Source organism: Nerophis lumbriciformis, linkage group LG18 (assembly GCF_033978685.3).
Source record: "Nerophis lumbriciformis linkage group LG18, RoL_Nlum_v2.1, whole genome shotgun sequence".
Classification (NCBI taxonomy): domain Eukaryota; kingdom Metazoa; phylum Chordata; class Actinopteri; order Syngnathiformes; family Syngnathidae; genus Nerophis; species Nerophis lumbriciformis.
Window position 1 is genome coordinate 31,386,236 of NC_084565.2, and position 26,265 is coordinate 31,412,500.

The 26,265-nt window shown below is 38.8% G+C and overlaps 3 protein-coding genes across 9 annotated transcripts in view; 1 reads left to right on the forward strand and 2 right to left on the reverse strand.

Moving 5' to 3' along the window:
• Positions 1–436: 436 nt before the first annotated feature.
• On the reverse strand, positions 437–8,304 carry LOC133617820 (uncharacterized). The gene is made up of 2 exons (XM_061978084.2): positions 7,871–8,304; positions 437–2,119 (listed from the first exon to the last, which is right to left on the reverse strand). Exons 1-2 carry the CDS (start codon positions 8,055–8,057, stop codon positions 1,173–1,175), a joined length of 1,134 nt encoding a protein of 377 aa, XP_061834068.1. The 5' UTR covers positions 8,058–8,304; the 3' UTR covers positions 437–1,172.
• A 234-nt stretch (positions 8,305–8,538) lies between these two features.
• On the reverse strand, positions 8,539–13,102 carry ociad2 (OCIA domain containing 2). The gene is made up of 5 exons (XM_061978085.1): positions 11,762–13,102; positions 11,597–11,681; positions 11,206–11,259; positions 11,087–11,134; positions 8,539–11,018 (listed from the first exon to the last, which is right to left on the reverse strand). The coding sequence occupies exons 1-5, from the start codon at positions 11,828–11,830 to the stop codon at positions 10,840–10,842; spliced, it is 435 nt and encodes a 144-aa protein (XP_061834069.1). The 5' UTR covers positions 11,831–13,102; the 3' UTR covers positions 8,539–10,839.
• dcun1d4 (DCN1, defective in cullin neddylation 1, domain containing 4 (S. cerevisiae)) overlaps positions 11,209–26,265 on the forward strand; it is a 22,428-nt gene continuing 7,371 nt past the window's right edge. Inside the window, exons 1-9 of one of the 7 annotated variants that reach the window (XM_061978081.1) lie at positions 13,049–13,143; positions 14,466–14,536; positions 14,613–14,652; positions 20,386–20,473; positions 21,238–21,344; positions 21,420–21,490; positions 24,039–24,130; positions 24,206–24,314; positions 24,389–24,493. In XM_061978081.1, the coding sequence (XP_061834065.1) occupies positions 13,125–13,143; positions 14,466–14,536; positions 14,613–14,652; positions 20,386–20,473; positions 21,238–21,344; positions 21,420–21,490; positions 24,039–24,130; positions 24,206–24,314; positions 24,389–24,493 (702 nt within the window). In that variant the 5' untranslated portion in view covers positions 13,049–13,124. Of the gene's footprint in view, positions 11,289–13,048; positions 13,144–13,166; positions 13,716–14,465; positions 14,537–14,612; positions 14,653–20,385; positions 20,474–21,237; positions 21,491–24,038; positions 24,131–24,205; positions 24,315–24,388; positions 24,494–26,265 lie in introns of those variants that run through there. The other 6 variants (XM_061978082.1, XM_061978078.2, XM_061978079.2 and 3 more) reach the window with 6 other exon arrangements.

The window sequence follows — 26,265 nt, forward strand, 5'->3', positions numbered from 1 at the left end:
AATGCCTCTGGATATGGAATTTAATGCTTTTCAATGCCATTTAAGGCCTTGGTCTTTTTAATGACTTTTAATGCGTTCCAATGACCTGCTGTAACCCTGTTCATGCTACTGCATATTGTGCATACAAATGTAGAATTGATATGCGCACGTTCTAATTTTTATGTTTCTTGATTTGTTAGTACATTTTTTTATCCATCTTCCTTGATTGGATGGAAGAAATGTTATCCTACTGCCTGGCCACCCCTGCGGTCAGTGCATTATGAATATTTGTACAAAACTACTAACATGGTATTTGCACTAAGGACTGACTGCAATACTTCTATTCGTATTATACATCTCTACATTTATGTCTAATTTCTTAGAGTAAAGACTCAGCTAAATGTTTTCTTTATAATGTAGTTCACAAATAGAGACAAACAGGAAGTCATGACTGATTCAAACGCTGAAGTTTTATTACAGTTTCAATAAGGTAAGCTGATATACAAACTAAACTATTACTCATGTGGATAAATATACAACATTATGTAATTTTTATTCTTATATCCAGACCTATAAGTCCATAGGCACCAATGTACATTTCTGCCAAAAAAATAAAAAATTGACGAATATGATTTGTGGCTTTATTATTTTGTATAACGGACCAAACTTGCCACAAAAGTAACTACAACAAGATTGATTTTTCTAAAATTATTTTAAAGATTGAAAGTTGCCATCTATTCCACGTGGGTGCTCGGGCCCCAAAGCACCCACGGGATCGGCGCCTATGTATGAGTCTATGTTTGTACCTGACTGTAGCAAACATTCAGTGATGAAAATCAACACACAGGTCTGGCTATAAGAATTAACATTTTATAATTCATAGAAGACCTAATTACCCTCATTGGACTATACAACATGTCTAGAAAGATGCTGTATTCATCGGACTACAAAATGTTGGATGCTTATGTTGGATGTTAATGATTCCCGAGGGCGGCCCCCGCTGCTGCTCACTGCTCCTCACCTCCGAGGAGGTGAAACAAGGGGATGGGTCAAATGCAGAGGGTAATTTCACACCTACTGTGTGTGTGACTATCAGTGGTACTTTAACTTTCATGCTAAAAAAAAAGTCTACCATTTATGTTGTTCTCAACTAAAACTATGAGCTGATAGGCTTCATTTCAAGTCCTGCATCCTCAAGTAGTTGCTCTTGAATCACCGATACATTTGTGTAACTTAATATGTTCTCTGCGAGAGAACCTTTTATCACACACAGTGCAACAAAATGGTTTCTCGCCGGTGTGTGTTCTGATGTGTCTCTCCAAATGACATTTTTTGGAGAATCCCTTGGCACAAATCAAGCAGGGTAAAGGCTGCTCCTGTTTGTGTGTCTTCATGTGTGCCACCATGTCGCCCTTATTCAAAAATCTTTTAGTGCAAACCGAACAGGGGAAGAGCTTATCCCCGGTGTGTACCTTCATGTGTCGTTTCAAGTGGTGACTTCTGGAGAATTTGTTACCACAAACTGGGCAATCAAACGGCCTCGCTCCAGTGTGTGTTATCATATGTCGATTCAAATTTTTCTTGGTGGCAAACATTTTCTCACACTGAGGGCAGCTTAACACTCGGTCGCTGTGTTGAATGTGTGTTCTTGCGTGTAGCCTCAAATTTTTCATTGTGGCAAACGTTTTACCACATTCTGTGCAGATAAAGTGTGTGTTACTCTCCAAAGGTTCTGTGGGGTCGTGGTGATTGGTGTCAGAAGAATGTGACATCATGTCGTCAATATCTGACAGTGGAGCAAAAAGGTCTCCCTCTGATCCTCCGTAGAGCTCTCCATCATCTCCTGTTGTCATGTGTTGATTTAGAATCTCCACCCCTCTGTTCTCCTCACTTTGACTGTGCTGAAGCTGTGAGGACTGAGATGTGTCTTCATCACTCTTCACAGGGATACCAGTAAATGGGAAGTTGGTGATGTACGCCTCCTCCGGTCCTTGAAGCTGCTCCTGGTCATGACCGGCCCACACGTCTACCTTTTCCACTTTAAAGTGGGGGGGCTCTGGCTCGCTATGCCCCACATTGGAGCTCCCCTCCTGCTGCTCAGACTGAACCTCTTGGTGCTTTACTGACACCTGCTGGAGACCTTCAGAACAACATAAAACGCAATCAGGTGATGTTTATACAGTTTTGCAACTCAAACATGCAATAACTCTGCAATACAAACAACGATGTGCAAATATGAAATGCACAGAAGCTAAATATTAACATCTGTATAAATACATGGAGAACACCGACAATTGACATTTTTGTTTGAGATTTCGCATTTTATCAGCCGTTATATAGCTGCAGTCGTTTTAAATGTACCTTACAATAATAACAATCACAAACATAACGAGACATCTAAGGTGATATGTAGACATGTCAAAATAAACCACGGGTCGCCAACCCATCAATATTTAGGACCCTATGGTCGATCGTGAAAATATTAGAAAAAAAAGACGGATGTCATCATCAGTGACACCCCCACCCGGAGAATGACCAACACACCCGCAAACAGGCAAGCATTTTAACCCCCTGACCACGCCCGCACGCCTCTGCCTCTCTCTCTACACCAGGGGTGTCAAACGTACGGGCCGGATCAGGCCGGCGAGCAGGTTTTATCCGGCCCGCGGGATGAGTTTGCTAAGTATAAAAATGAGCTGGAATTTTTTTATGAAAGAAACTGCTGTTCTAAATGTGTCCAGCAATTCTTTGTATATTTGTAGATTATGCTACATATGTAAAAAACAACAACAACAACACATGTTTTAGTGCACTCGTCGAGGAAAATGAAAATTGCATAAATAGCATCCTGTAATTTGATTTTGATATTTTTTTTATCTTGATAGATTGAAAATTAACACCAATGAGTTGACTGATGAACATTATCACATCATTTATTCATAAACTATAAATAACGACAAATAAAGATAGAATACTATTAACCGCAACATGTAAGTGTAAAAAAAAAACAACAACATTATGATTTGTACATTTTCAGAATGTGCTTGTTCTATTTTTAAGCTTGTTCTATTTTTAAACAAAGAAAACAATCTGAATTTGTCTTTATTTTTAAGTTATTGTGCCGTGATTTTACCAGTCCGACCCACTTGGGAGTAGATTTTTCTCCCTGTGGTTCCCATTCTAAAATGAGTTTGACACACCTGCTCTACACCATGGCAACACACCCTGAGCGCGGCCGTGCACTCAAATATTGCATGATGTAAATCATCACGCTGCAACAATGACTGTTGCAACAAATTGGACATTTTCTAGCATCCAACAAACAACTCTTCCCTCAACCACAAGTCCATGACCACCATCATCACTCACCTGCGACCGGAAGCATACGAGACTCTGTGAACATTGCGCCAAAGTATGGATTTTGTGTTGATTTCTTGTGAATACAAAATTAAACATTCACATGTACAAAGGCAGTAATATATGATAAAACATATATAAAAGAAGGATTTCTCTATTTATCCTTTCCCAGGTGAACAGCTGATTTGACTAATTCCGGTGCTGACGTAAAAACCATTTGACTTGCGTCCCATATGTGACCAGAACAAATATACTATGGTACTAAGACTATGGTGGCCATAAACAGTTAGCTTCTACAGCAGGGATGCCCAAAGTGCGGCACAGGGGCCATCTGTGGCCCATGACTCGATTGTCATTGGCCCTCGGCACATTACAAAGAACAACTAAAAAAATCACCAGCAAAAAGCACAATTAGAAAAAGCCAAAATGTTGACATTAGCCAATATCGACACAAAGCTTTGTCATTAAAAAAAAATCTTATATATATATATATATATATATCCCAAGAGGGACAAGCAGAAGAAAATGGATGGATGGATATATATATACATGTAGCTTATATAGTTAGCTTAGATGCTAACATGAAAATAGGAGACATTAACTGCTTACCCCATTAAAAACAACATACTCCAATATAAACTTATATAAACACATTTCCGTCTAAGCAACTAAGCTATTGAACCTACAAGTTGTGCTTTCTTAGACCAGTGATTGTTCTATACAAGACAGGTGTTTTTATGGTGTGTTCAAGGACCGCTGAACAGAGTAGAACACAACGCTTACCAGAAACAATAATAATAATAGGTTTGATTTGTTACTCACTTTTAATTTAAATACATCTTTAAGTGCTACAGTACAAACCAATATTTAAAACAGTGGTTCTCAGACTTTTTTCACAAAATACCACCACACACTTGGCTCTCCAAGTACCACTATAATGGCCTAAGTATTCATTACAACAAGACAGAGGTTTTATTTAACAAATATATTTAATATTTTTGGCCACTGTGACATTACACACAGTTTGAATAGAAACACTGTTTGAATATAGGAACATAAAACACTGTACTTTAATCAAGGGATTATTTGGCATACCTCGAGATGTAGCCCACGTACCACAGTTTGAGAATACTGATTTAAAACAATAAAAGCTTATCCAATAAAATAGATAAAATACAAGAAATAAAGCATTTCCGGTGAATCATAAGAAACACAAAACATGCAAAAGAGTGGGTTTTCTATTATTAAAAAAAATAACTTGGTCAAAATATTTCAGTGTGTGTATTAGTGTAATTTTTGATCACATTCAACAACACCGCAATAATGATAACTGATAATTTTGGTTACAAAAACCATATTAAATTTTCATAGCCTAGTGATATTAAAGATAAAGGTGAAAATAAAAAAAAAACGTATATCGTACAAAAGTTAATTAATTTCAGCAAATGAAACGTATAATTGACGGATAGATCTGAAGTTGATCGAGAAACTTAAGCGTTGAAAGTAAAACAAAAAAAGTATGACCTTTTTTAACACTTATGAGTAGGGCCCATTTGGATTACCAGGAATTTTAGTGGGACCTTTTTTTTTTTGACTCATTGCTGGAGAAAAAAATAAATCAAAATGTTATGAACTATTGACCTATTTAAAGCTCAAATTACTTCACATCAAATATTCCACTTTGAAATTTTTTGGGGGATGGAAATATTGCATATTTTGTGTTTTTGCCATAAAAAGAGGTTTCTGACAAAAAGGGCATAAACCATTAAAAACTAATTTATATCAACAGATATAGACCAGAAGTTGATCAAGAGAAAAATTAAAAAAAAACAACCATCCATCTATGTCCTACCACTTGTCCCTTTCGGGGTCGTAATATATGAAATATTTTTAACATTTTAATTTCGAGTCCCCGGGACCAAACTTGAGGGGAGTCCTATAGGTAGGTAAGTGAGCGAGTGAGCGTACGTTCGTTCTAACATACTGTATGTATTTACAGTACAGGCCAAAAGTTTGGACACACCTTCTCATTCAACGCGTTTTCTTTATTTTCATGAATATTTACATTGTAGATGGTCACTGAAGGCATCAAAACTATGAATGAACACATGTGGAGTTATGTACTTAACAAAAAAAGGTGAAATAACTAAAAACTTGTTTTATATTCTAGTTTCTTCAAAATAGCCACCCTTTGCTGCTCAGTGGCATTGTGGTTAGAGAGTCCGCACTGAGATAGATGGGTCGTGAGTTCAAACCCTGGCCGAGTCATACCAGACTATAAAAATAGGACCCATTACCTCCCTGCTTGGCACTCAGCATCAAGGGTTGGAATTGGCGGTTAAATCACCAAAATGATTCCCGAGCGCGGCCACCGCTGCTGCTCACTGCTCCCCTCACCTTCCAGGGGGTGAAACAAAGGGATGGGTCAAATGCAGAGGGTAATTTCACCACACCTAGAGTGTGTGTGACTATCAGTGGTACTTTAACTTTAAATAACTGAAAACACGTTTTATAGTCTAGTTTCTTCAAAATAGCCACCCTTTTCTCTATTTATAAATAATAAATGGGTTATACTTGTATAGCGCTTTTCTACCTTCAAGGTGCTCAAAGCGCTTTGACACTATTTCCACATTCACACACTGATGGCGGGAGTTACACGACCCATCAGGAGCAAGGGTGAAGTGTCTTGCTCAAGGACACAACGGACGTGACGAGGTTGGTAGAAGGTGGGAATTGAACCAGGAACCCTCAGGTTGCTGGCACGGTCACTCTGACAACCCCACCACGCCATCCCTATACTGCTTTGCTTTACCATGAATTGATTAACGTGGACTTAAAAAAGTTGAAAAACGTATTCGGGTGTTACCATTTAGTGGTCAATTGTACAGAATATGTACTGTACTTTGCAATCTACTAATAAAAGTTTCAATCAATCAATGTACACTCTTGGCATTCTCTCTATGAGCTTCAAGAGGTAGTCACCTGACATGGTTTTCACTTCACAGGTGTCATAGTTTTGATGCCTTCAGTGACAGTCTACAAGTAAACAGTCATGAAAATAAAGAAAACGCATGTATTTATTTGAATTAGGACAATGCATATTCATCAACATACAGCAGGCCTGGGCAATTATTTTGACTCGGGGGCCACATTTAGAGAAAAAAATGTGTCTGGGGGCCGGTATATCTATTTTTAGGAACACTAATACAAAACCTCACAATAATGTCTGATTGAATGCTAAAACGTTATGACAGACCGCCTTAAAAAACGTAATGGAATTTTACATAATTGTATGAACGATAAAACACTGAATATTGACAAAATATGAATGTCACACACCCTTTCGATCGACATATTTTACAATCAAGTGAAACGCAACAAAAATGCAACAAACAGGGAAATATGAACGCAATCTGATACATCACTAAGCTTTAGAACTTTGTTGTGAAAATCTCCTTCCGCGTCTGTGGAAATGCTTCCCGCCCACACTGTTTGGTGCCTCGTCTGAGCTGCTGTGACATAGATTACCATAGTAACTAATTAGATGACCATAGTAACTAATTAGATTACCATAGTAACTTGTATAGCATCCATAAGCGCAGATTCCAACCATTGCAATACTTTGTATAGTTCAAGACTTGCGGTCATTAGAAAACATCACTGCACATCATAATGGCAGCTAGTTTCCATCTTAAAGATCTAAAAATATTATTTGGGAATGTCCAGCGGGCCAGATTGAAAAGCTTAACGGGCCGCATGTGGCCCCCGGGCCTTAATTTGCCCAGGTCTGACATAGAACAACAATGTAAATATTCCGTAGTTAGCACAATAGCTAATTTTCATCCGTTGTCCTAAGGTTTGTCCATTGAAATGATAAGGTGTGTCCAAACTTTTGTCCTGTACTGTATGTATGTAGGGCAGCACGGCGGTACAGGGGTTAGTGCATGTGCCTCACAATACGAAGGTCCTGAGTTCAATCCCGGGCTCGGGATCCTTCTGTGCGGAGTTTGCATGTACTCCCCGTGACTGCGTGGGTTCCCTCCAGGTACTCCGGCTTCCTCCCACCGCCAAAAACAAGCAGCTGGAGATAGGTTGATTGGCATCACTAAATTGGCCCTAGTGTGTGAATGTGAATGTTGTCTATCTGTGTTGGTCCTGTGATGAGGTGGCGGCTTGTCCAGGGTGTACTCCGCCTTCCGCCCGAATGCAGCTGAGATAGGCTCCAGCACCCCCCGCGACCCCAAAAGGGACAAGCGGTAGAAAATGGATGAATGTATGTATGTATGTATGTATATATACACACACACACACACACACACACAAAAACACATTGTATTGGGTTTGAAAATGAAAAATATAAAAATGATCCCCTCAATGCTTTGATTTTTCGGTTTGCGGCACTCGGTATCACACGTTTGTAAACCTTTGTATTAAAGACATGAAAGTATTTTGTCCCAGTGGAGTTGCCATACCTAAATCGCAAAAACAATCTTCATGTCTACAACTCGAACATCGAAGATATAAACATTCAAACCTGCGTTGTCTACACAAGGTTGCGGAAGAGGCTCCAGTACTTGGCGTTGCCGCTCTTTCTCCTCTTTTGTCCGAGAAAGTTCCTCCTCGTACTCCGCCATGGTTCTTTCCAACAGTGCACATATTTCTTCCACGGCAGCATTGAGTCGCTGCTCCATCAACACTCGCAGCTTTTGGACTTTGCACATTTTGCACACAATCACAAAAGGTATCTGATTTCACTGCTTAGTGACGCGTGGCTAACCTTGGCGGCTGGCAACAAAAGCACACTAAAAAGGCTAATTTAAGAACGCTAACAAGGTTTGATTCTAATTCTTGATCACACGTCACGTATGCGTTGAAATAAGTACACAATCAGCAATGAAATGAGTAGACTACAGTAGTGTTAGCTCTCTCTTATCTCGGCTTCTTGGTGCTGCTAACGTCCGCTTTGTTCTTCTTCGTTTTCTACGTAGCGGGAGATAACATCGGGTTACATCACAGTGCTGCCATCTAACGGAGTACCTTGGCCTACGTATTTGTGACGTCAATTCCGCCTCTCAATAAGAGACATTGGCTTTGATGAAATTATGTAAAAACATACATCATTGTCACCCTGAACCACTAAATATTTGACAGAAAATTCCAATCATTTGAAACCGTAGCTTTTATTGGTCCTTCTGAACAAATCATTTTCTTTTACAAAAATCAATTTCCATGTATGATTTTCATTTTTCATCATATTTGACACAACCGGTCACATAATATTATTTTTTATCTCACTTGTATAACCAAAACACAATGCAACACAGTAATATATGTACCGTATTTTTCGGATTATAAATCGCACCGGCCGAAAATGCATAATAAAGAAGGAAAAAAAACATATATAAGTCGCACTAGAGTATAAGTCGCATTTTTTGGGGAAATTTATTTGATAAAATCCAACACCAAGAATAGACATTTGAAAGGCAATTTGAAATAAATAAAGAATAGTGAACAACAAGTTATGACGCATAAATAACGGTTGACGTGTGTGTGTGTGACGATTGCTGATATACGCCTAGTCTCTTACGTCAGTGGTTCTCAAATAGAAGTACGCGTACCCCTGGGGGTACTTGAAGGTATGCCAAGGGGTATGTGAGATTTTTTAAAAATGTCTGTCAAAAAGAACTGTGAAAAGAAATGCAACAATGCAATATTCAGTGTTGACAGCTAGATTTTTTTGTGGACATGTTCCATAAATATTGATGTTAAAGATTTCTTTTTTTGTGTTTAGAATTAAGTTCATGAATCCAGATGGATCTCTATTACAATCCCCAAAGAGGGCACTTTAAGTTGATGATTACTTCTATGTGTAGAAATCTTTATTTATAATTGAATCACTTGTTTATTTTTCAACAAGTTTTTAGTTATTTTTATCTTTTTTTCCAAATAGTTCAAGAAAAACCACAACAAATGAGCAATATTTTGCACTGTTATACAATTTAATAAGTCAGAAACGGATGACATAGTGCTGTATTTTACTTCTTTATCTCTTTTTTTCATTAGGGGGTACTTGAATTAAAAAAATGTTCACAGGGGGTACATCACTGAAAAAAGGTTAAGAACCACTGTCTTACGTGAATGAGATAAATAATATTATTTGATATTTTACGGTAATGTGTTAATAATTTTCCACATAAGTCGCTCCAGAGTATAAATCGCACCCCCGGCCAAACTATGAAAAAAAACTGCGATTTATAATCCGAGAAATACGGTAATATTATTTCCAAACATAAAAAGGACATTTGTCTTCATCTTCCCCCAGCTGCTCCATATCACTTGAATTCAAGTTTTTTGTTTTTTTTAATCACTTTTATAGGTTTTTTTAATGTTTTGATTATTTGCCATCTAATAAAATTAACATGTATTTTTAATGTGATTTTGTTCCTCATAAAAATCAGGAAGCTATAATTGATTGTTGCAACACACACACACTTAGTAATCACCACAAAACAATCGCAAATTGGTTATATAGATTTGACCACTAAATGTACCATATTGTTTAATGTAAACATTATATTTGTTTATTTGTAAAGTCTGAAAACTGTATGTTGCTCAATGGTAATTATAATGCATGAAATGCAATAAAATGTCAATTGCCTAATTTATAGATTCACATTACCTTGTATGCCAGCTGTTTCAAATTTGATACACACATTTTCAACAGTTTAGCTATAACATATATTATGAATTATTAGGTAATTTTGCATTGCATCAACGGATTAACTGTTCATACTGATGTGTCAGTAAAAAAAAATCTGGCAAAGTTTCTCTTAACAAATCAAGTGTTTCTAGTGTCTTTTTTGTGGCAATCTTGCAGGATCACTGAACAGTCCTCTAATTAGTTAATTACTGCCCTCATGTAAATTATACGTTTAATGCATGCATCTGATCTGATACACCAGGTATTTTAGGAAAAAAATAATTACACTGATGTAGATGTCTAAAAAAAACGTATGTATCACTTATGATACTTTTTGGCGTTATGAGGATAAGGTCAATAAGTAGAAATTACCTAAAGGAAAACATGATTAAAATGCGAATTACCTTAATTAAACTAAATAATAAACCTATGACATTATATCTAGTTTTTTATTCATTGACCACTAATGTAAACACAATACAAATGCACCACAACACCTAAAAACAACATACAGTATTTATACAGAAAGATAAAATACTGTATTTTTTTAATGAAACACCAATCAAAAATCACACTAAGTCTTAATTAGTTATTAAATTAGTTATAATTATTTGAGAGTCATGAAGTATTGTATTTAAGCAGCATCCCATGTCATTATTGAGAACCTTTTAGTAAAGCTAAAAATGTAGAATACACACACATTTTGTGTACATTTTGTGTTGCATATCTTCAAGTTTTGTAACTACATTTGCAATCTTCTTTTAAATACCGAGAGATGGCAAATGCACTTCTTGCATTTTCTTTTACTCTGCTGGTGTAGCTCCTGATTTTTTCTTACACTCTTCACACACATGTTGACAGGATCTGCGTCCAGGACCGGCCCAAGGTCCAAACATCGGTCCAATCCCAAGCTCTTGGAACTTGCGACGACAGGTGCTCACATAAGATGCTTTACCCACTGCATAACCGAGGATTCCAGCCACTGGCAAACATAATCACTGAAATTACGCATTTAAAAGAAGAGAATGCCTCATAACAGAAGTCACGCACCTGCTAGTTTTGGAAAGGGACCAAATCGCTTTGACTTTTTCCAAATATCTGCAGAAAGAGATACAATGTATTGGTGAAAGCGGTGTCATTGTGACTAATTGGTGCTAATGTGTTTTTACCAGTGTAGATGAGAGCCCCAGTGATGGCCATGCTGCTCAAAGAGAAGGGAAGAGCTATGGAAAAAAACAAGGGACAACATCATGTGAGTTTTATTCACTAAAAGCTTTGATATTTGTTGTGGTCTGCAGAAGGAAATTGAATGCATGCTTAAACTTGCTATATCTTAACATGAGGCCAAAGATCATGTGCCATGTGTGCTTCAATCAAGCAGTAACCAAAACGCGTACTAATAGCTATCTTGTCGCAACGTGTCTCCTTATGGAATTGTTTTCCAAGCTTGGACGCAAAAGAAAGAATGCCAACACATTTTCTTGATGGATGAGTTCAGCATGACCGCTTCTGCGTCTCGTGCAATCGCGTTGGAATTTGCTGTTGAAGTGATTTGCGTACCTCTGTACCAGAAACTTTGCTCTTGGCACTCTTTCCAAACCTTTCTCACATCTTCGCCGTGGATGTGTCCATCCCCCAAGGGGCACTGCACAAAGAAGTCGCACTCGACGGTTAGGTTTGGTGCACAACAGCTTGGGTGCACTGCATGCATGTTTCAAAACTCACCTTCCACTCCTTGTTTGCTGAAACTGAACCAACTGCATTTTCTTTTACCCCGCTTGCTTCAGAACTCATGGTTTAGAATTTATTTCTATTTTTTTGCTATTATTACTTTCCTATGGCAGGCTTAGTACACTTTACCCCACCGTGTGTCTCGCCCCTATCTGTGGTAAATGCCCCTCCCTGGTTACTCTTTTTGTCTCCACCCGCTTGAGTAAACAAAAGGCCTCACCTATTAATGACTGAAGTATTCAAAGGTCCAACACAGTCTCTCAACTAAATGACATATACTTATATACTGTACATAAAAGCAGTCACAGCCAACAGATGTATTCAAGGCTAATATTTCTAAAGCTCAGGGACAAGTTTTTGTTTGATACACAGTAGAACTTAGCAACTGCAAATCACTGTTAAATGCTTGAGGCATTAATATTCAGGTTACACTTTTTATAACTATATCATTTATGTTAAATTAAGCTAAGTTGTTATTATTTTTACCCATGTTGAATTAAGCTATTATTATTATTATGTTGAATTAACATACGTTTTTATTGCTATATATATTATTTTTGATAAGGTGCATAAAAGTTACATTGTCCAGGTAGACATTGAATATAATTAGCTGAAAGAGTTTTAGGATTTGAAATAATAAGTTATTAGCACTATAGATAGTACAGTATTTTCCTTACAATTTGCTTGTTTGTATTTTCTCAAGAGTCAGAAAATGGTCGTAAAATACATTTTAAATCATTCTTACGTTTTTTATTGTTCACAATAACTTTGATAAGTACCCAATTATAGAACAATAGCACTGAAATTGAAGTATCCAAATTAACAAAGGTTGAATTTATCATTAGTATTTATTCCGTATTACGTTTACGTGTTACACAACACATATTTACTTAGTTCAAAATACCGAACAGTGGAATTGTTTTCAAAACGACGTTGAAGATCTCAGGTATGTAATACGGTGTCCTGGGCGTTACTTCACGTCCGCAAACGCAGCACCGCCACAATCCACAGACAGCTCCGTGTGGGTGGTCGTCATGTGACTGCACTGACCAATCACATAACGCTGTTGGCTGGTTTCACGCGCACACGAGGAAATACTGCCGATTGACTCTTTTTATTAACAAAAGTAAACCGATGAATGAACTGGCCAATGGCATTCACGCGTAGGCGTGGTCTCGGGAAATTGGCTTCCGGACATTTTGACGAGACAGCTCGAGCAGCCAATGTAAAGAGAGCGCAGGCGGAAGTCACGCGGACCTGATTTCAATCATGGGCCTGTGGGCGCGGTTTATGAGGAGAAGCTCCGCCCATTGGCCGGTCTGCGGACTTCCCACAGACAGTTGTATGTTTCATAAAGATGCACTCTGATGCTGCCAGTAAGTAGTTACGTTTAGGGTCTATTATTCACTATATCAAGCCTTTCCAAGATGGTTAGAAATAGACATTACAAAGCTGCGTTTGCTTATCTCACCATCTCTGCAGGATTTGATGAATTCCGTGCTATTATGTCGGTCTCTTTGTATTTGCCACTGACAACAAAGACCGCGTAGAGTGTCTAATTCGACTTATATTTGACATACAATGGCTCCGAATCGTCTCCGCACTCATGGCGAAGTTACGATTATGTGCAACGTCACAGTGTTGCCGACTCGATTGCAGCCGATGTTTTGTTTAAAACGCAGGGCTCGAACAATGCTAATCTGTCTGCGTTGCGATCGTAACATCTTCACTGACCACCTAGCGAGGCGCCTCGACTCTTATTTGAGCAGCGGGACGTTCCCACTGTGGGAACGGCTCCGATTTGTGGCCAACTGCGTGGATTTAGAGAGTGAAAATTGTGACGCAGTTGAGTTAACATCTTTGGTTTTGCCCCGCTTTGCTGTATTAGCCGAGCGCCCCTGCACCATTTTTGGAACCACACTCCCGCGTGAGCATGCTAACTTGCCAGGTGACATTCAGTCGACATTATTAATTTTCAAAAATAAATGTTCAAAAACGCTTGCAATCAGTTGAGGCAAAATGTTGGGGGCAGATGGCTCGCAAAGAAACGCTTGACTTTTTCCCCCCTCCTCGAAGCTTGGGAGTTGTAGTTTGTTTTCCGGAAGCCGAGCGGTGCTTTCTGCTGATCCCGAGGCGGAAATGGACTACAAATCCCAACAGCACACCTCGCTTTGATACTTTGTAAACTCCGGGCAAGTTGCGCGTCTTGCACTGCTATTTTAGGTGTGCAGCTAGTGCTAGCTGGCTTCTTTTTTTTTTTTTTTTTTGAAATGACATCGACCCTCGAGCCCGGTTGATGGCGGCTTCCGAATGCACAGATGACATTTGACGACAAGCTTTGCATGCATGTTCAAATAAACACTTTTTTGGAGAGGGGGGGTGAGTTTTACTGTCGAGTCACGTCAACAGTCACTCCCTCATTCGTGTAAGACATCACTGTGTGGCTCTCTAAAACTAAGTAGTCACATCTGTTGACACGGAAATGATTGCTGATTGCCGCGCCACGACGGACGTCTCAGTAGTTTTGACGACGCGGTGATGTCACCGTCGTGTAGCCTTTTACTTTAGCCGCCATACGGATGAGCTCCGTGCGCCAGCTATGGGGTTGGGGGCACAAGAATGCTGCTTGGCCTCGTCTGTTGCTTGCTTATAAGCCTCCTGCTCATTAAATTGGCGTCCTTGTATTTTGTGCGTGCAGATTTTCAGCTCAATTCACACTTGACTACACTGGCCAGCATCCATAAGATTCACCACACGTTGCACAGGCTGGTAAATGCATGTTTATAATAATGGGCGTTTTTTTGTGTTTATGTGCGTGCTTGCTAACACACATCTCTTGTGATAGAACATAACAGAGGACGTTGGACAGGAGAGCCCCACATCAGGTAATGTATGATTTTTCAGCAAGGTTAGTCATTAGGGATGTAACGATTCGATTTGATTCCAAATTTGAGGTAGCCGATACGATTCAGGGACGAGATATATACCGTATTTTTCAGACTATAAGTCGCAGTTTTTTTCATAGTTTGGCCGTTGCGACTTATACTCAGGAGCGACTTATGTGTGAAATTATTAACACATTACCGTAAAATATAAAATAATATTATTTAGCTCATTCACGTAAGAGACTAGACCAGGGGTCGGCAACCCAAAATGTTGAAAGAGCCATATTGGACCAAAAATACAAAAACAAATCTGTCTGGAGCCGCAAAAAATTAAAAGCCATATTTCATACAGATAGTGTGTCATGAGATATAAATTGAATTAAGAAGACTTAAAGAAACTAAATTACCTCAAATATACCTACAAATGAGGCATAATGATGCAATATGTACATATAGCTAGCCTAAATAACATGTTAGCATCGATTAGCTTGCAGTCATGCAGTGACCAAATATGTCTGATTAGCACTCCACACAAGTCAATAACATCAACAAAACTCACCTTTGTGCTTTCATGCACGACGTTAAAAGTTTGGTGGACAAAATGAGACAGAAAAAGAAGTGGCATAAAACACGTCCCCGAAAGTCGGAGAAAGTTGTACATGTAAACAAACTACAGTGAGTTCAAGGACCGCCAAAATTAGTAGGACAAAACGGCGCTCGCCAAATACTCGAATCAGTGAAGCATGTTTAATATAAACAGTGTGCTTTATAACAATTAGGGAGGTTTGTGTCATGTTTGTCCTCCTACAGAACCCATATTTCAACAAAAAATATATTTTTTTCCCCTCATCTTTTTCCATTTTTCATACATTTTTGAAAAAGCTCCAGAGAGCCACCAGGGCGGCGCTAAAGAGCCGTGGGTTGCCGACCCCTGGACTAGACGTATAAGATTTCATGGGATTTAGCGATTAGGAGTGACAGATTGTTTGGTAAACGTATAGCATGTTCTATATCAGTGGTTCTTAACCTGGGTTCGATTGAACCCTAGGGGTTCGGTGAGTCGGGCTCAGGGGTTCGGCAGAGGTCAAGACACACCCGACTCATCGTGTAAATAAGAACTTCTCCCTATCGGCGTATTACGGATACGGCAACAGCAGCAGTCAGACTGATTTGCAGGTGTGTAATTTGTTGTGAGTTTATGCACTGTGTTGGTTTTGTTCTTTGAACAAGGTGATGTTCATGCATTCATTTTGTGCACCAGTATAAAAACATGGTGACACTTTAATATGGGGAACATATTCACCATTAATTACCGTAGTTGCTTATTAACATGCAAATTAGTAACATATTGGCTCTTAACTAGTCATTATTAAGTACTTATTAATGCCTTATTCGGCATGGCCTCATTATAACCCTAACCCTGGCCCTAACCCTCTAACCCTAACCAAATAACTCTAAATTAAGTCTTTGTTACTTAGAATATGTTCCCCTAGTGTCCAAAAAACTCTAAATTAAGTCTTTGTTACTTAGAATATGTTCCCCATACTAAAGTGTTACCAAAAACATATAACTTTGTCTTGAATTTGAAAAAAAACCTACATTTTATTTTTCACTAAAGAAGGGTTCGGTGAATGAGCATATGAAACTGGTGGGGTTCGGTACCTCCAACAAGGTTAAGAACCACTGGTCTATATGTTATAGTTATTTGAATGACTCTTACCATAATATGTTACGTTAACATACCAGGCACGTTCTCAGTTGGTTATTTATGCCTCATATAAAGTACACTTATTCAGCCTGTTGTTCACTATTCTTTATTTATTTTAAATTGCCTTTCAAATGTCTATTCTTGGTGTTGGGTTTTATCAAATACATTTCCCCAAAAAATGCGACTTATACTCCAGTGCGACTTATATATGTTATTTTCCTTCTTTATTATGCATTTTCGGCCGCTGCGACTTATACTCCGGAGCGACTTACACTCCGAAAAATAGGGTATTTATATTTTTAAATGCGATCTGAAACAACTCAGCGAGTTGCAATGACTCATTAACTTATTAGCAATCAACCAAGGGGGACTGTTAAACTGACTCTCGCCAGATCCTTGTAGTTCGCTGAGCTCCACACAAGGATCTGGGCTCGAGGGCATTGCAAACTCCTTCAAGATAGCAAAAAAAATAATGAACCAATCAGGATCGCCGGGCGGGATTTCATAGATGTGATGTAGCGCCGAAGCGACTGTTTGATTCAAACAACAATGGGTGCATGCAGCGAGGAGTCGTGTGCTGATATTGATTCTGCTATTGGAACTGTTTTGCGACATCGATCATCTGACATTGATGCGTTGTTTCAGTAAAAGTTCTCTAACTTTTCGCTCAGTCGTTATCCAATATGTTGGCTGTTCTGTTTTGGATTTCCCAGCGTCGCTCTCATCAGCGTCACAGGTTGATTTCGATGTTAGTGGTTGAAGTAGCACGTCATTCAAGATAACGGACAAGTGGTTTATCCAATCACATACAATGATAGTTTTACAAGGCCCCGACTTCTGAAATACATCTCCTATTGAGAAGTCCCAGATCCTTGTGTGGAGCTCAGCGAACTACAAGGATCTGGCGAGAGTCAGGTTAGGGCACTGTGAAATACATACTGGATTTTAGATACCGCATGTGAAGTTTCCTATATTCCTGTTATTTCTTGTAAGGGTAATTATGTATATGTATTATCCAGTGGCGGGCCGTGTATTTACCACCCTAGGCCTTCAGTGATGTCCGACTTCAATGATTACATCTCAAAATACCATCATTGATGTCACCACATGATCATTGCTGGATAAATACTATACAGAAACACATTTACGCACTACTGGGCATTGTAGAAAACGGGTTATTTTCTGGCGCATTTAAAAATCAATGAACCCGCATCAGCAATTAAAACATATCTTATGTGGTACTGACAAAATAAAAATTGCAAAAAACATGTAAACGTGAAAAAAGAAAGAAATAAAATATCTGAAGTTACATTTATATACTTACATGAGCTAGCTTCTGGGGTTGGCCGACATCGTTTCACAAGAAGTAGTTTCTCTTTAAATATCCTTCTTGAAAATGGCCTTACAAATATGCGTTGTCTTGTCTAATCATAAAAGATGCAGACAAGGCGTTTTGGCTGAGTTCTTAAAGTTTACTCCAGAGCGTGCTAGTCAATAATATCCAGCTGCCAGCATGTCTACATTCAACAACCGAAACAGGGCTACTGTGGCATGCTGGGTAATGGAGTTCTTATGTTACCTAGTTCATAACATCACTATATATCTGCCTTAGGCCAGCTAGTAGGCCTTACTGACAACAACCCGTGATCTGATTGGCTATCACAACTGTCAAATGTTTGTGTCAGTTCACTTACAGTGCATAGATGCCTGCATTGTTGATTCTGAAGGCTCTGGGCAGATTTCGTACAGCATGGCAACAAAAGCTAGCTGAATTCTGATTGGATAAAAACTCTAACCTAAAAACAACAGCGCTGCAAGGAGCATAATATGACATGAAGAGAATATGAATACTTTTAGATATTTAGGGAAAGTAAATAAAAAAATACTTTAATTATGATCATGATTTCTGGTTATGTTAGGCCAGCAGAGAAGACCTTGCTGGCCCTGACGGCACACCACTGGTAATTTCATGTCATGTATTTCCTTCAGTGCAGCTGCCTCGTTAGCGGGGGGCGGGATTTATATGACACTCACAATAATGCATTGCAATTTTCTGGGCAGAAAAAATAGCCTTAATTTCAAAGTGAGATATTCCACGTTTTTCAGAGCAGCAGTTTGAAATTGTCTTGCTGTCGGTGCAATCTGTTTAACGAGTCTTGCCGCTAAAGTTGAAGCTCCCCCGTAATATCTTATATTTTCCAGAGATCTTGAAAATTTTCCAGTGGTATTACAGAAAGAGTTTGCCTTATTTCGCTGACCATGCGCCGGACAGTTTATGGTCAGCTCCTTCCCATCTGCAGCGCTTTCGTTTTTCGGCTTGTACCCTTGTCTTAAGCCAGTGGTGTCAAAGTCAAGGCCCGCGGGCCGGATCTGGATGAATTATCTATGGCCCCCGGAATGATATTTAATTAGTATTAGAACCGGCCCGCAGGCCACAGCCGCCTGCTGCTGTTTTGCACGCACCAATACTCCATCAGTGTTGGCGCTGGGAATTTTCAAGTCATAAAAATGGGGTCCCACTTTTTTGTAACCGTTTTGAAAACAAAGGATAAATGTATGCATTATCCTGTTATATCTCACATTCTATATTGTGTTTTGGAAAAATGTCGTCATAAACGTTACTTCTTTAAAAAAAACAATACAAAAGAAAACAAATTTATACATATGGAAATGTATTCAGTTACTGTATAAGCATTCATTCACTTTCTGCTTTCCTTCAGGGAAAACTTTACTGCTGCCGGTATTTCTTTCTATATTTTTATTATATTATTTTCAGAATGTGTTCTATTTTTGGCCAAAGTAAGACAAAGAAAACAATCTGAAGTTGTCTTTATTTTTTAGTTTTGAAGCCATGATTTTAATAGTCCGGCCCGCGTGTGCACAGATTTTCCCCCATGCGGCCGCTGAGCTAAAATGAGTTTGACACCCCTGTCTTCAGCGGTTCGAGCGTCTGGTTAGCATAGCATCCTAGTTCAGAAGTCAGTAATTGCTGCACTCTCTCAGCTTTATTAAGCTCGACCAATCATAAAAAAAATGCTTCCAGAATATGTTCTTTGAGCTCAGCACAAAAGAAGGTGAGGAAAATAAGTACCGTATTTTTCGGAGTATAAGTCGCACCTGCCGAAAATGCATAATAAAAAAGGAAAAAAACATATATAAGTCACATTTTTGGGGGAATTTGTATTTGATAAAACCCAACACCAAGAATAGACATTTGAAAGGCAATTTAAAATAAATAAAGAATAGTGAACAACAGGCTGAATAAGTGTACGTTATCCATCCATCCATTTCCTACCGCTTATTCCCTTCGGGGTTGCGGGGGGCGCTGGAGCCTATCTCAGCTACAATCGGGCGGAAGGCGGGGTACACCTTGGACAAGTTGCCACCTCATCGCAGAAGTGTACGTTATATGAGGCATAAATAACCAACTGAGAACGTGCCTGGTATGTTAACGTAACATATTATGGTAAGAGTCATTCAAATAACTATAACATATAGAACATGCTATACGTTTACCAAACAATCTGTCACTCCTAATCGCTAAATCCCATGAAATCTTACATGTCTAGTCTCTTACGTGAATGAGCTAAATAATATTATTTGATATTTTACGGTAATGTGTTAATAATTACCGGTACACACATAAGTCGCTCCTGAGTATAAGTCGCAGCCCCGGCCAAACTATGAAAAAAAACTGCAACTTATAGTTCGAAAAATACGGTAAACGCTGACTTGGATCACTTGGATATTTTCGCGTAATGTTTATGATCTTTAATTATTTAAAGAGTGCAAAAAACACTCAATGGATTAATTACCTTTTTAAAACAATGTTAGATCGATATAAGTCTAAGTCTATATATCTTCTAAAAGGCCAACGAGCCGAGCACAGATCGATTTTCTCCGATCTTAAGAATATAAATCGATCTATCAATATATCGATCAATCGTTACACCCCTAATAGTCATGCGTGCGTGATGTTTTTTTGAATGATGTTAATGATTTCTACTCCCCTGTGTAATTCCTAGCTTGTTGCTCCAGAGCCATGCCTCCGAGGAAAAAGAGGAGACCCACTGCTGGAGATGACATGTCAGCCAAAAAGAGTCGCCAGGACAGGTGTGATTCTGCCCCTTTTTTACACGTATTAATGTGAACATGCAACACTGAGGTGCATGTAAGGACGCAACATTTAGGCCGAGGATATTCAACTAAATAGTTTTAGGGGCCACATTTACAGAAAACTTCCTTCACTATTCTTATTTTGTATACTCTTGAGAACCTGCATTCTTACAGTACATATTTTATTTTGGTCTATTTATTTTGTCACAGTTACAGGAGCGCTGTAAAGAGGTTAAATATTTATTGAATTGTAATTTTGACAAAATGTAAGATTGTGTGTGCATGAGACCAAAATGCTGTGTTATTACTGTCTACTTCACTAACTGGATCTTTGCTATAATTTTTCATATCATATTTGTACATATCGTTTATGTTGTTGTGTCTGTCTTCTCCCCCTCTTGTCCCTGCAATTTCCCCTGTCTTCCTTTTTTCTTCGTTCTATCCCCTCCTGCTCCGGTCCGACTGCGCCAAACATTAAATACATTCATTTAATAAAGTCAAATACAAATAAGGCAACAAGAGAAGTATCCCACACTTCTCTTTTGTAAAGTAAATATGTATAGCAGATATGGGCATCTACATAAACAATAGGATTTGCCTGAGTGGCTGGACAGGACATGTTAAAAACAAAACAAAACAAAAACACCAACTGCATAGAAAAAAGGTGCATGGTCCCAGTTTTAATGCAAGAAGTTAACAGCAGACAATTTGTTTGGCTTTAGAAACAATTTAGTAATGGTCATGTAAACAATTCGTTACAGGGTCAAACTGTCGCCATCTGTTTTCAGAAAAAACGACTCGCCGCTAATCCGCGAGGAGGAGACATTCTCCAACAAAAGATGTTTGGAGTGGTTCTACGAGTACGCAGGTGACTTTATACGGCTGGTTAAGGTGGATGATGGTTGTGGTCATGTGTTCTCAACCTTCTGCATCTTTCTGACAGGCTGTGATGACGTGGTGGGACCGGAGGGCATGGAGAAGTTCTGTGAGGACATTGGAGTGGAACCAGAAAATGTAAGCTGCCTCCCACTAAAATTTCCCTAAAAGTAATTTTAAGCTTTTAATATAATTTCAAGGTACAATTCTGTAAAAAGTAAACTTACAAGCAGTGGACTGCTTGTATGCCATATTTTTTCGGACCATAGGGCACACCAGATTATAAGGCGCACTAAAGGGGTCATTATGATTTTTTTTTCTACATTTAAACACTTCCTTGTGGTGTACATGACATGTAATGGTGGTTATTTGGTCAGCATTTTGCATATATTGTTTTACTGACCGTGTTGTGATGTCAAGCTGCTTTCTGACTGTCTCTTCAGGTTGCGCCGTTTGGTGGACGGGTCATATTTACGTGCCTCACTTAGACAGTGTCTTCTCGCCGTAATTTTTATTGTACCGGTAGTTTTTAGCGTTTCTATAGCGAGTCTACGGACAAATATAAGTTGCAACTGTATGCTACTTTGTATTAGAAATGGCAACAGTAGCGGATGAATGCTCCACGACAAGAGGATAGAGAAAAAGAAGAAGCTTATTGACTACGATGCGGGCTACAGTGGCGGACGCATGCACATTTTTGGGACTTATGCAGAGCCCAAATACACATAAGCTGGTACCAATAGGTAAGAAAAGTTGGTTTTGGATAATATTGGGAAACAAAACGCCAGATAATATGGGGTGTGGGGGGGGTATTGGGGTCCTTATAAAGAAATCATAACAATTCGGTACCAGTATGTTGAAGCACAGTGCGTCTGACTACCGTAGCCGTAATACTCTGCGTTCCATCAAGCGGTGCGGCTTCGTAGCTTACCAAATTTAAACTGAAACATTTTGACAGATTTTTGAGTGCTGTGCACAATGTCCTATATTCTCAATGAAATACCCAAGTTTTGGTTTTGCTTGCTTTCGGGTACTTGCTAGCATCATTTATTGAACTGGCGTCAACCTGCAGTCCACGCTTATGTCTTGTGTGTGACTGCCATCTACTGGTCACACTTATCATTTCACCATATACCAAATAAAATTGCTTCGAGGTCGGTAAGCACAACCAGAATTAATACTTACATTAGGCGCACCGGGTTCTAAGGCGCACAGTCAACTTTGGAGAGAATGAAATTATTTTAATGTGCCTTATAGTCCGAAAAATACAGTGCATCAGTAGATTTCTGAAATTGAGTCAAGACACAGCCATTATTGTCTAAATAGCTTGTGAGTACAGTAGTACACCTTTATAGTAAACGTGTCCGTTTTGTGTGAATATTTAGTGTGTGAGCACCATTGTCATCTAGCACTTCCTCAATCCTTTTGGGCATGGAGCTCACCAGAGCTGCACAGGTTGTTACTGGAACCCTCTTCCACTGCTTCATGATAACATCACTGATGGAGTGGGTGTATGTTCGACACCTTGCATTCCTCCATCTTATTTCCTTCCAATTGAGGATGCCACACAGGTGCTTGATTGGGCTCAGGTGTGAAGAAAACCTAATTCAAGGCGTTTGCCATCCTGGAAGTCTATTTGGGCTTCTAACGTTGGAAAACTGCCATGGAGGCGATTATGCTCTTGAATAGAGGGCTTGAAAGGGTGACATAGTAAACACAATGCATACATGGTTAACTGCAAGACTCTGTCCTAAAGTTTTGGTTCGAAGCATGGTGCGAATGTGCTGCATCACTGACTGCCAAAATCGTTCACATGATCGCTTCAGGGAAAAAAAAGATTTGATGAGAAGTTTTTCATTTCCAAAGCAAACAAATTCTGATTTGGTGAGCTAACAAAGGGATGACTAAACATTCCTCCTTTTTTCACCCATAACATGCATGCATGCGTTTGCTGATGCGAACAGCCTCCTCTGTTTGCATTAGCAAAGCTAGCTGCATGCTACAAAGTACACTATTTTGGGGAAAAAATATGTCTCTACTTTAAGTCATGGGTAAGCACACAAAAAGAATGAATATTATTTTCTGAGAAGGACCGTCGTGATCAAAACATTTTAAAATTAATTATGGGTGTTTTTTCATGAAGCCTGCTTATGAATGAATTCAAATCTTATTGTCCATAGGATGTGCTCATATGGATCAGTTGTACAATTTTACTTATTTTTTTCGAAGTTCCGATACGATTTTTATTCAGTTTGTTGCTCCCTGTCTCACACTACCGCGGCCCCAGTAAAGCCATGTAAACAGAAGCTTTCGCTTTGGCGACCGCGGCCCTACAATGCATCGCTAAATCACGCGCCCTTTCGAGCCCGTTCAGAATTTGGGTTACCCTCAGTGAACCGTAGCTCGACATGACCGGCGGCACTCGCGCATCCCCAGACCATGACACGACCACCACCGTAGCGAGACGAAAAACTTGCTATTCACTTGTGTCGCCAGCTATCAAGACAATAATGGCTGTGTTTTGACTCATTTCCAGCAAAAGGTAAGTATATACTGTCTAACACTGACCACTCTAAAGTACATCCAAGTTGAAGTCCTGTCCTATTGTCCCTTGACAAAATATAATTCTTTCTGAAATGTGGGGACTGTATGTGACATATTTTGATCACCTGTGACTGTGTGTCAGGTGGTAATGCTGGTGCTGGCGTGGAAGCTGGATGCTCAGAGTATGGGCTACTTCACCCTACAGGAGTGGCTGAGAGGCATGAGCATGCTGCAGTTCGTATCCCAAACGTTGCTGTGTTGTCATATTTTGTTTTGTGTATCCTGACTCTGACTGTCAACCTCCGCCAGCTGCGACTCCACTGAGAGGCTGAGGAACTCGTTGGACTACCTACGGTCTGTCCTTAACGACGGCACCAGCTTCAAGCTCATTTATAGATACGCTTTTGACTTTGCCAGGGTATGCCTGCACACCTAGTCAATGATATCAACTTTTTACATCTTTGCATTGATTAAGACGCATATTTTTAACAGGAGAAGGACCAGAGGAGTTTGGACTTAAACACGGCCAAGTGCATGCTGGGGCTTCTGCTGGGGAAGACGTGGCCCCTCTTTCCTGTCTTTAATCAGTTTCTAGAGGTAAGTTGTTACAGGTGCACTGTGTACATTAGTCATGGTGGTAATAACTACAACCAGTCCTTCCAGGATTTTGCGGAAATATTTTGTGATTGTGGCTAGGGCTGCACGATTTTGAGAAAAAAATCTCGTGATTTTTTTCTCCAATATTGCGATTGTTATTCAATTTGCGATTTTTATTTTTTGCATAATACCGCAAAAACCACGAGTGGAAGAGATGTTACTTCTGGACTGTCAATTCACATTTTTGTCTCCAGGTGCCACACATTAGAACAATATGCAATAGTTGACTTTAAAAAATATTTGGCTTTTGTCTACATCATCCTCCTAAACTGAAGAAATAATCCATAAAAAATTATACAGCGATTATAATTTAATGTAATACAAAATAATGATGCAATTAACCATTTTAAAGGATATCAACTTTTATTTGTCATTAATGTAGAATTATTTACAATTGTACTGTAATTATATTACTGTAATAACTTATCCTAAATAACCAAAAATAAAATGGACTTATTTCTGCAAGCAAAAATTAAACTTGAATTATTAAACATCTTAAAATAACTTCCGCCTCTTGCGGTAATGTAATCGCACTAATTAAAACATCAATGTCGATTAATCATGCAGCCCTAATTGTTGCAACCTAAAATATCTGCTTTCACCGAAGCTTTTTCAAAAAGTTGCGGGCAAAGTTGCAAAGTTTTGAGTTTGTTTGTTTTCTAAAGACAAGACAAGTTTAGGTTAGGTTTAGGGATGTCTCGATCAACGTTTTTGGCCTCCGATCACAATTCGATTTTTTTTGGCGTCCGATCCGATTTGATTTTGAGTCCCGAGCTGATACTTTGACAATAAATTATAGAACTGAAAATGTTTTATAGTGAGTAACTAAAGTAAACAGAATGACATGTTTCTTAAAACATATTATTACATTCATAATTTTCTAGTATTGTTGTAAATCAGATGATATTGGTATTACATAAAGTACATTCGGAAAGTATTAATTTTTTTCCACATTTTGTTATCTTAGTTATGCACAGCCTCTCAACTTCTTTCTACATTCTGGCCAATCACTGTCATTTTTGCCAATCCAATTTGTTTTTAAGCGGCACCCAAACAAGCATGTCAACTGTCTAGTCACGGAAAAGGCAGATGGCGGCTTTAAAACTGTTTTCTTCCTCGGTCTGCTAAGCGCAAGGACCCGCCATCCCTCCAAAACCGTTTCCACGGCGCGAGTTGCTTAGATAAGTGATTCTCAAACTGTGGTACATAGAGGTGGGAATGTTTGGGCACCTCCCAATTCGATTACGATTACAATTCAGGAGCTATATATATATATATATATATATATATATATATATATATATATATATATATATATATATACCGTATTTTTCGGACTATAAGTTGCAGTTTTTTTCATAGTTTGGCAGGGTTCTAATGCGATTTATGTTTTTTTCCTTCTTTGTAATGCATTTTCGGCAGGTGCGACTTATACTCCGGTGCGACTTATACTCCGAAAAATACGGTATATACTGTGTGTGTGTGTGTGTATATATATATATATATATATATGTATGTATGTATGTATGTATATATATGTATATGTATGTATATATGTATATGTATGTATATATGTATATGTATGTATGTATATATATATATATATATATATATATATATATATATATATATATATATATATGTACACTACCGTTCAAAAGTTTGGGGTCACATTGAAATGTCGTTATTTTTGAAGGAAAAGCACTGTACTT

Excerpts from the sequence above, each read along its gene's own strand:
- LOC133617820 (XM_061978084.2), bottom strand. The coding sequence starts at position 8,057 with ATGTGCAAAGTCCAAAAGCTGCGAGTGTTGATGGAGCAGCGACTCAAT. Across the intron at positions 2,120-7,870 it reads ACCTTGTGTAGACAACGCAG|GTCTCCAGCAGGTGTCAGTA; the intron begins GTTTGAATGTTT and ends GTTGTTCTGAAG.
- ociad2 (XM_061978085.1), bottom strand. The coding sequence starts at position 11,830 with ATGAGTTCTGAAGCAAGCGGGGTAAAAGAAAATGCAGTTGGTTCAGTT. Across the intron at positions 11,682-11,761 it reads CAGCAAACAAGGAGTGGAAG|TGCCCCTTGGGGGATGGACA; the intron begins GTGAGTTTTGAA and ends TTCTTTGTGCAG. Across the intron at positions 11,260-11,596 it reads GCAAAGTTTCTGGTACAGAG|CTCTTCCCTTCTCTTTGAGC; the intron begins GTACGCAAATCA and ends TTTTTTCCATAG.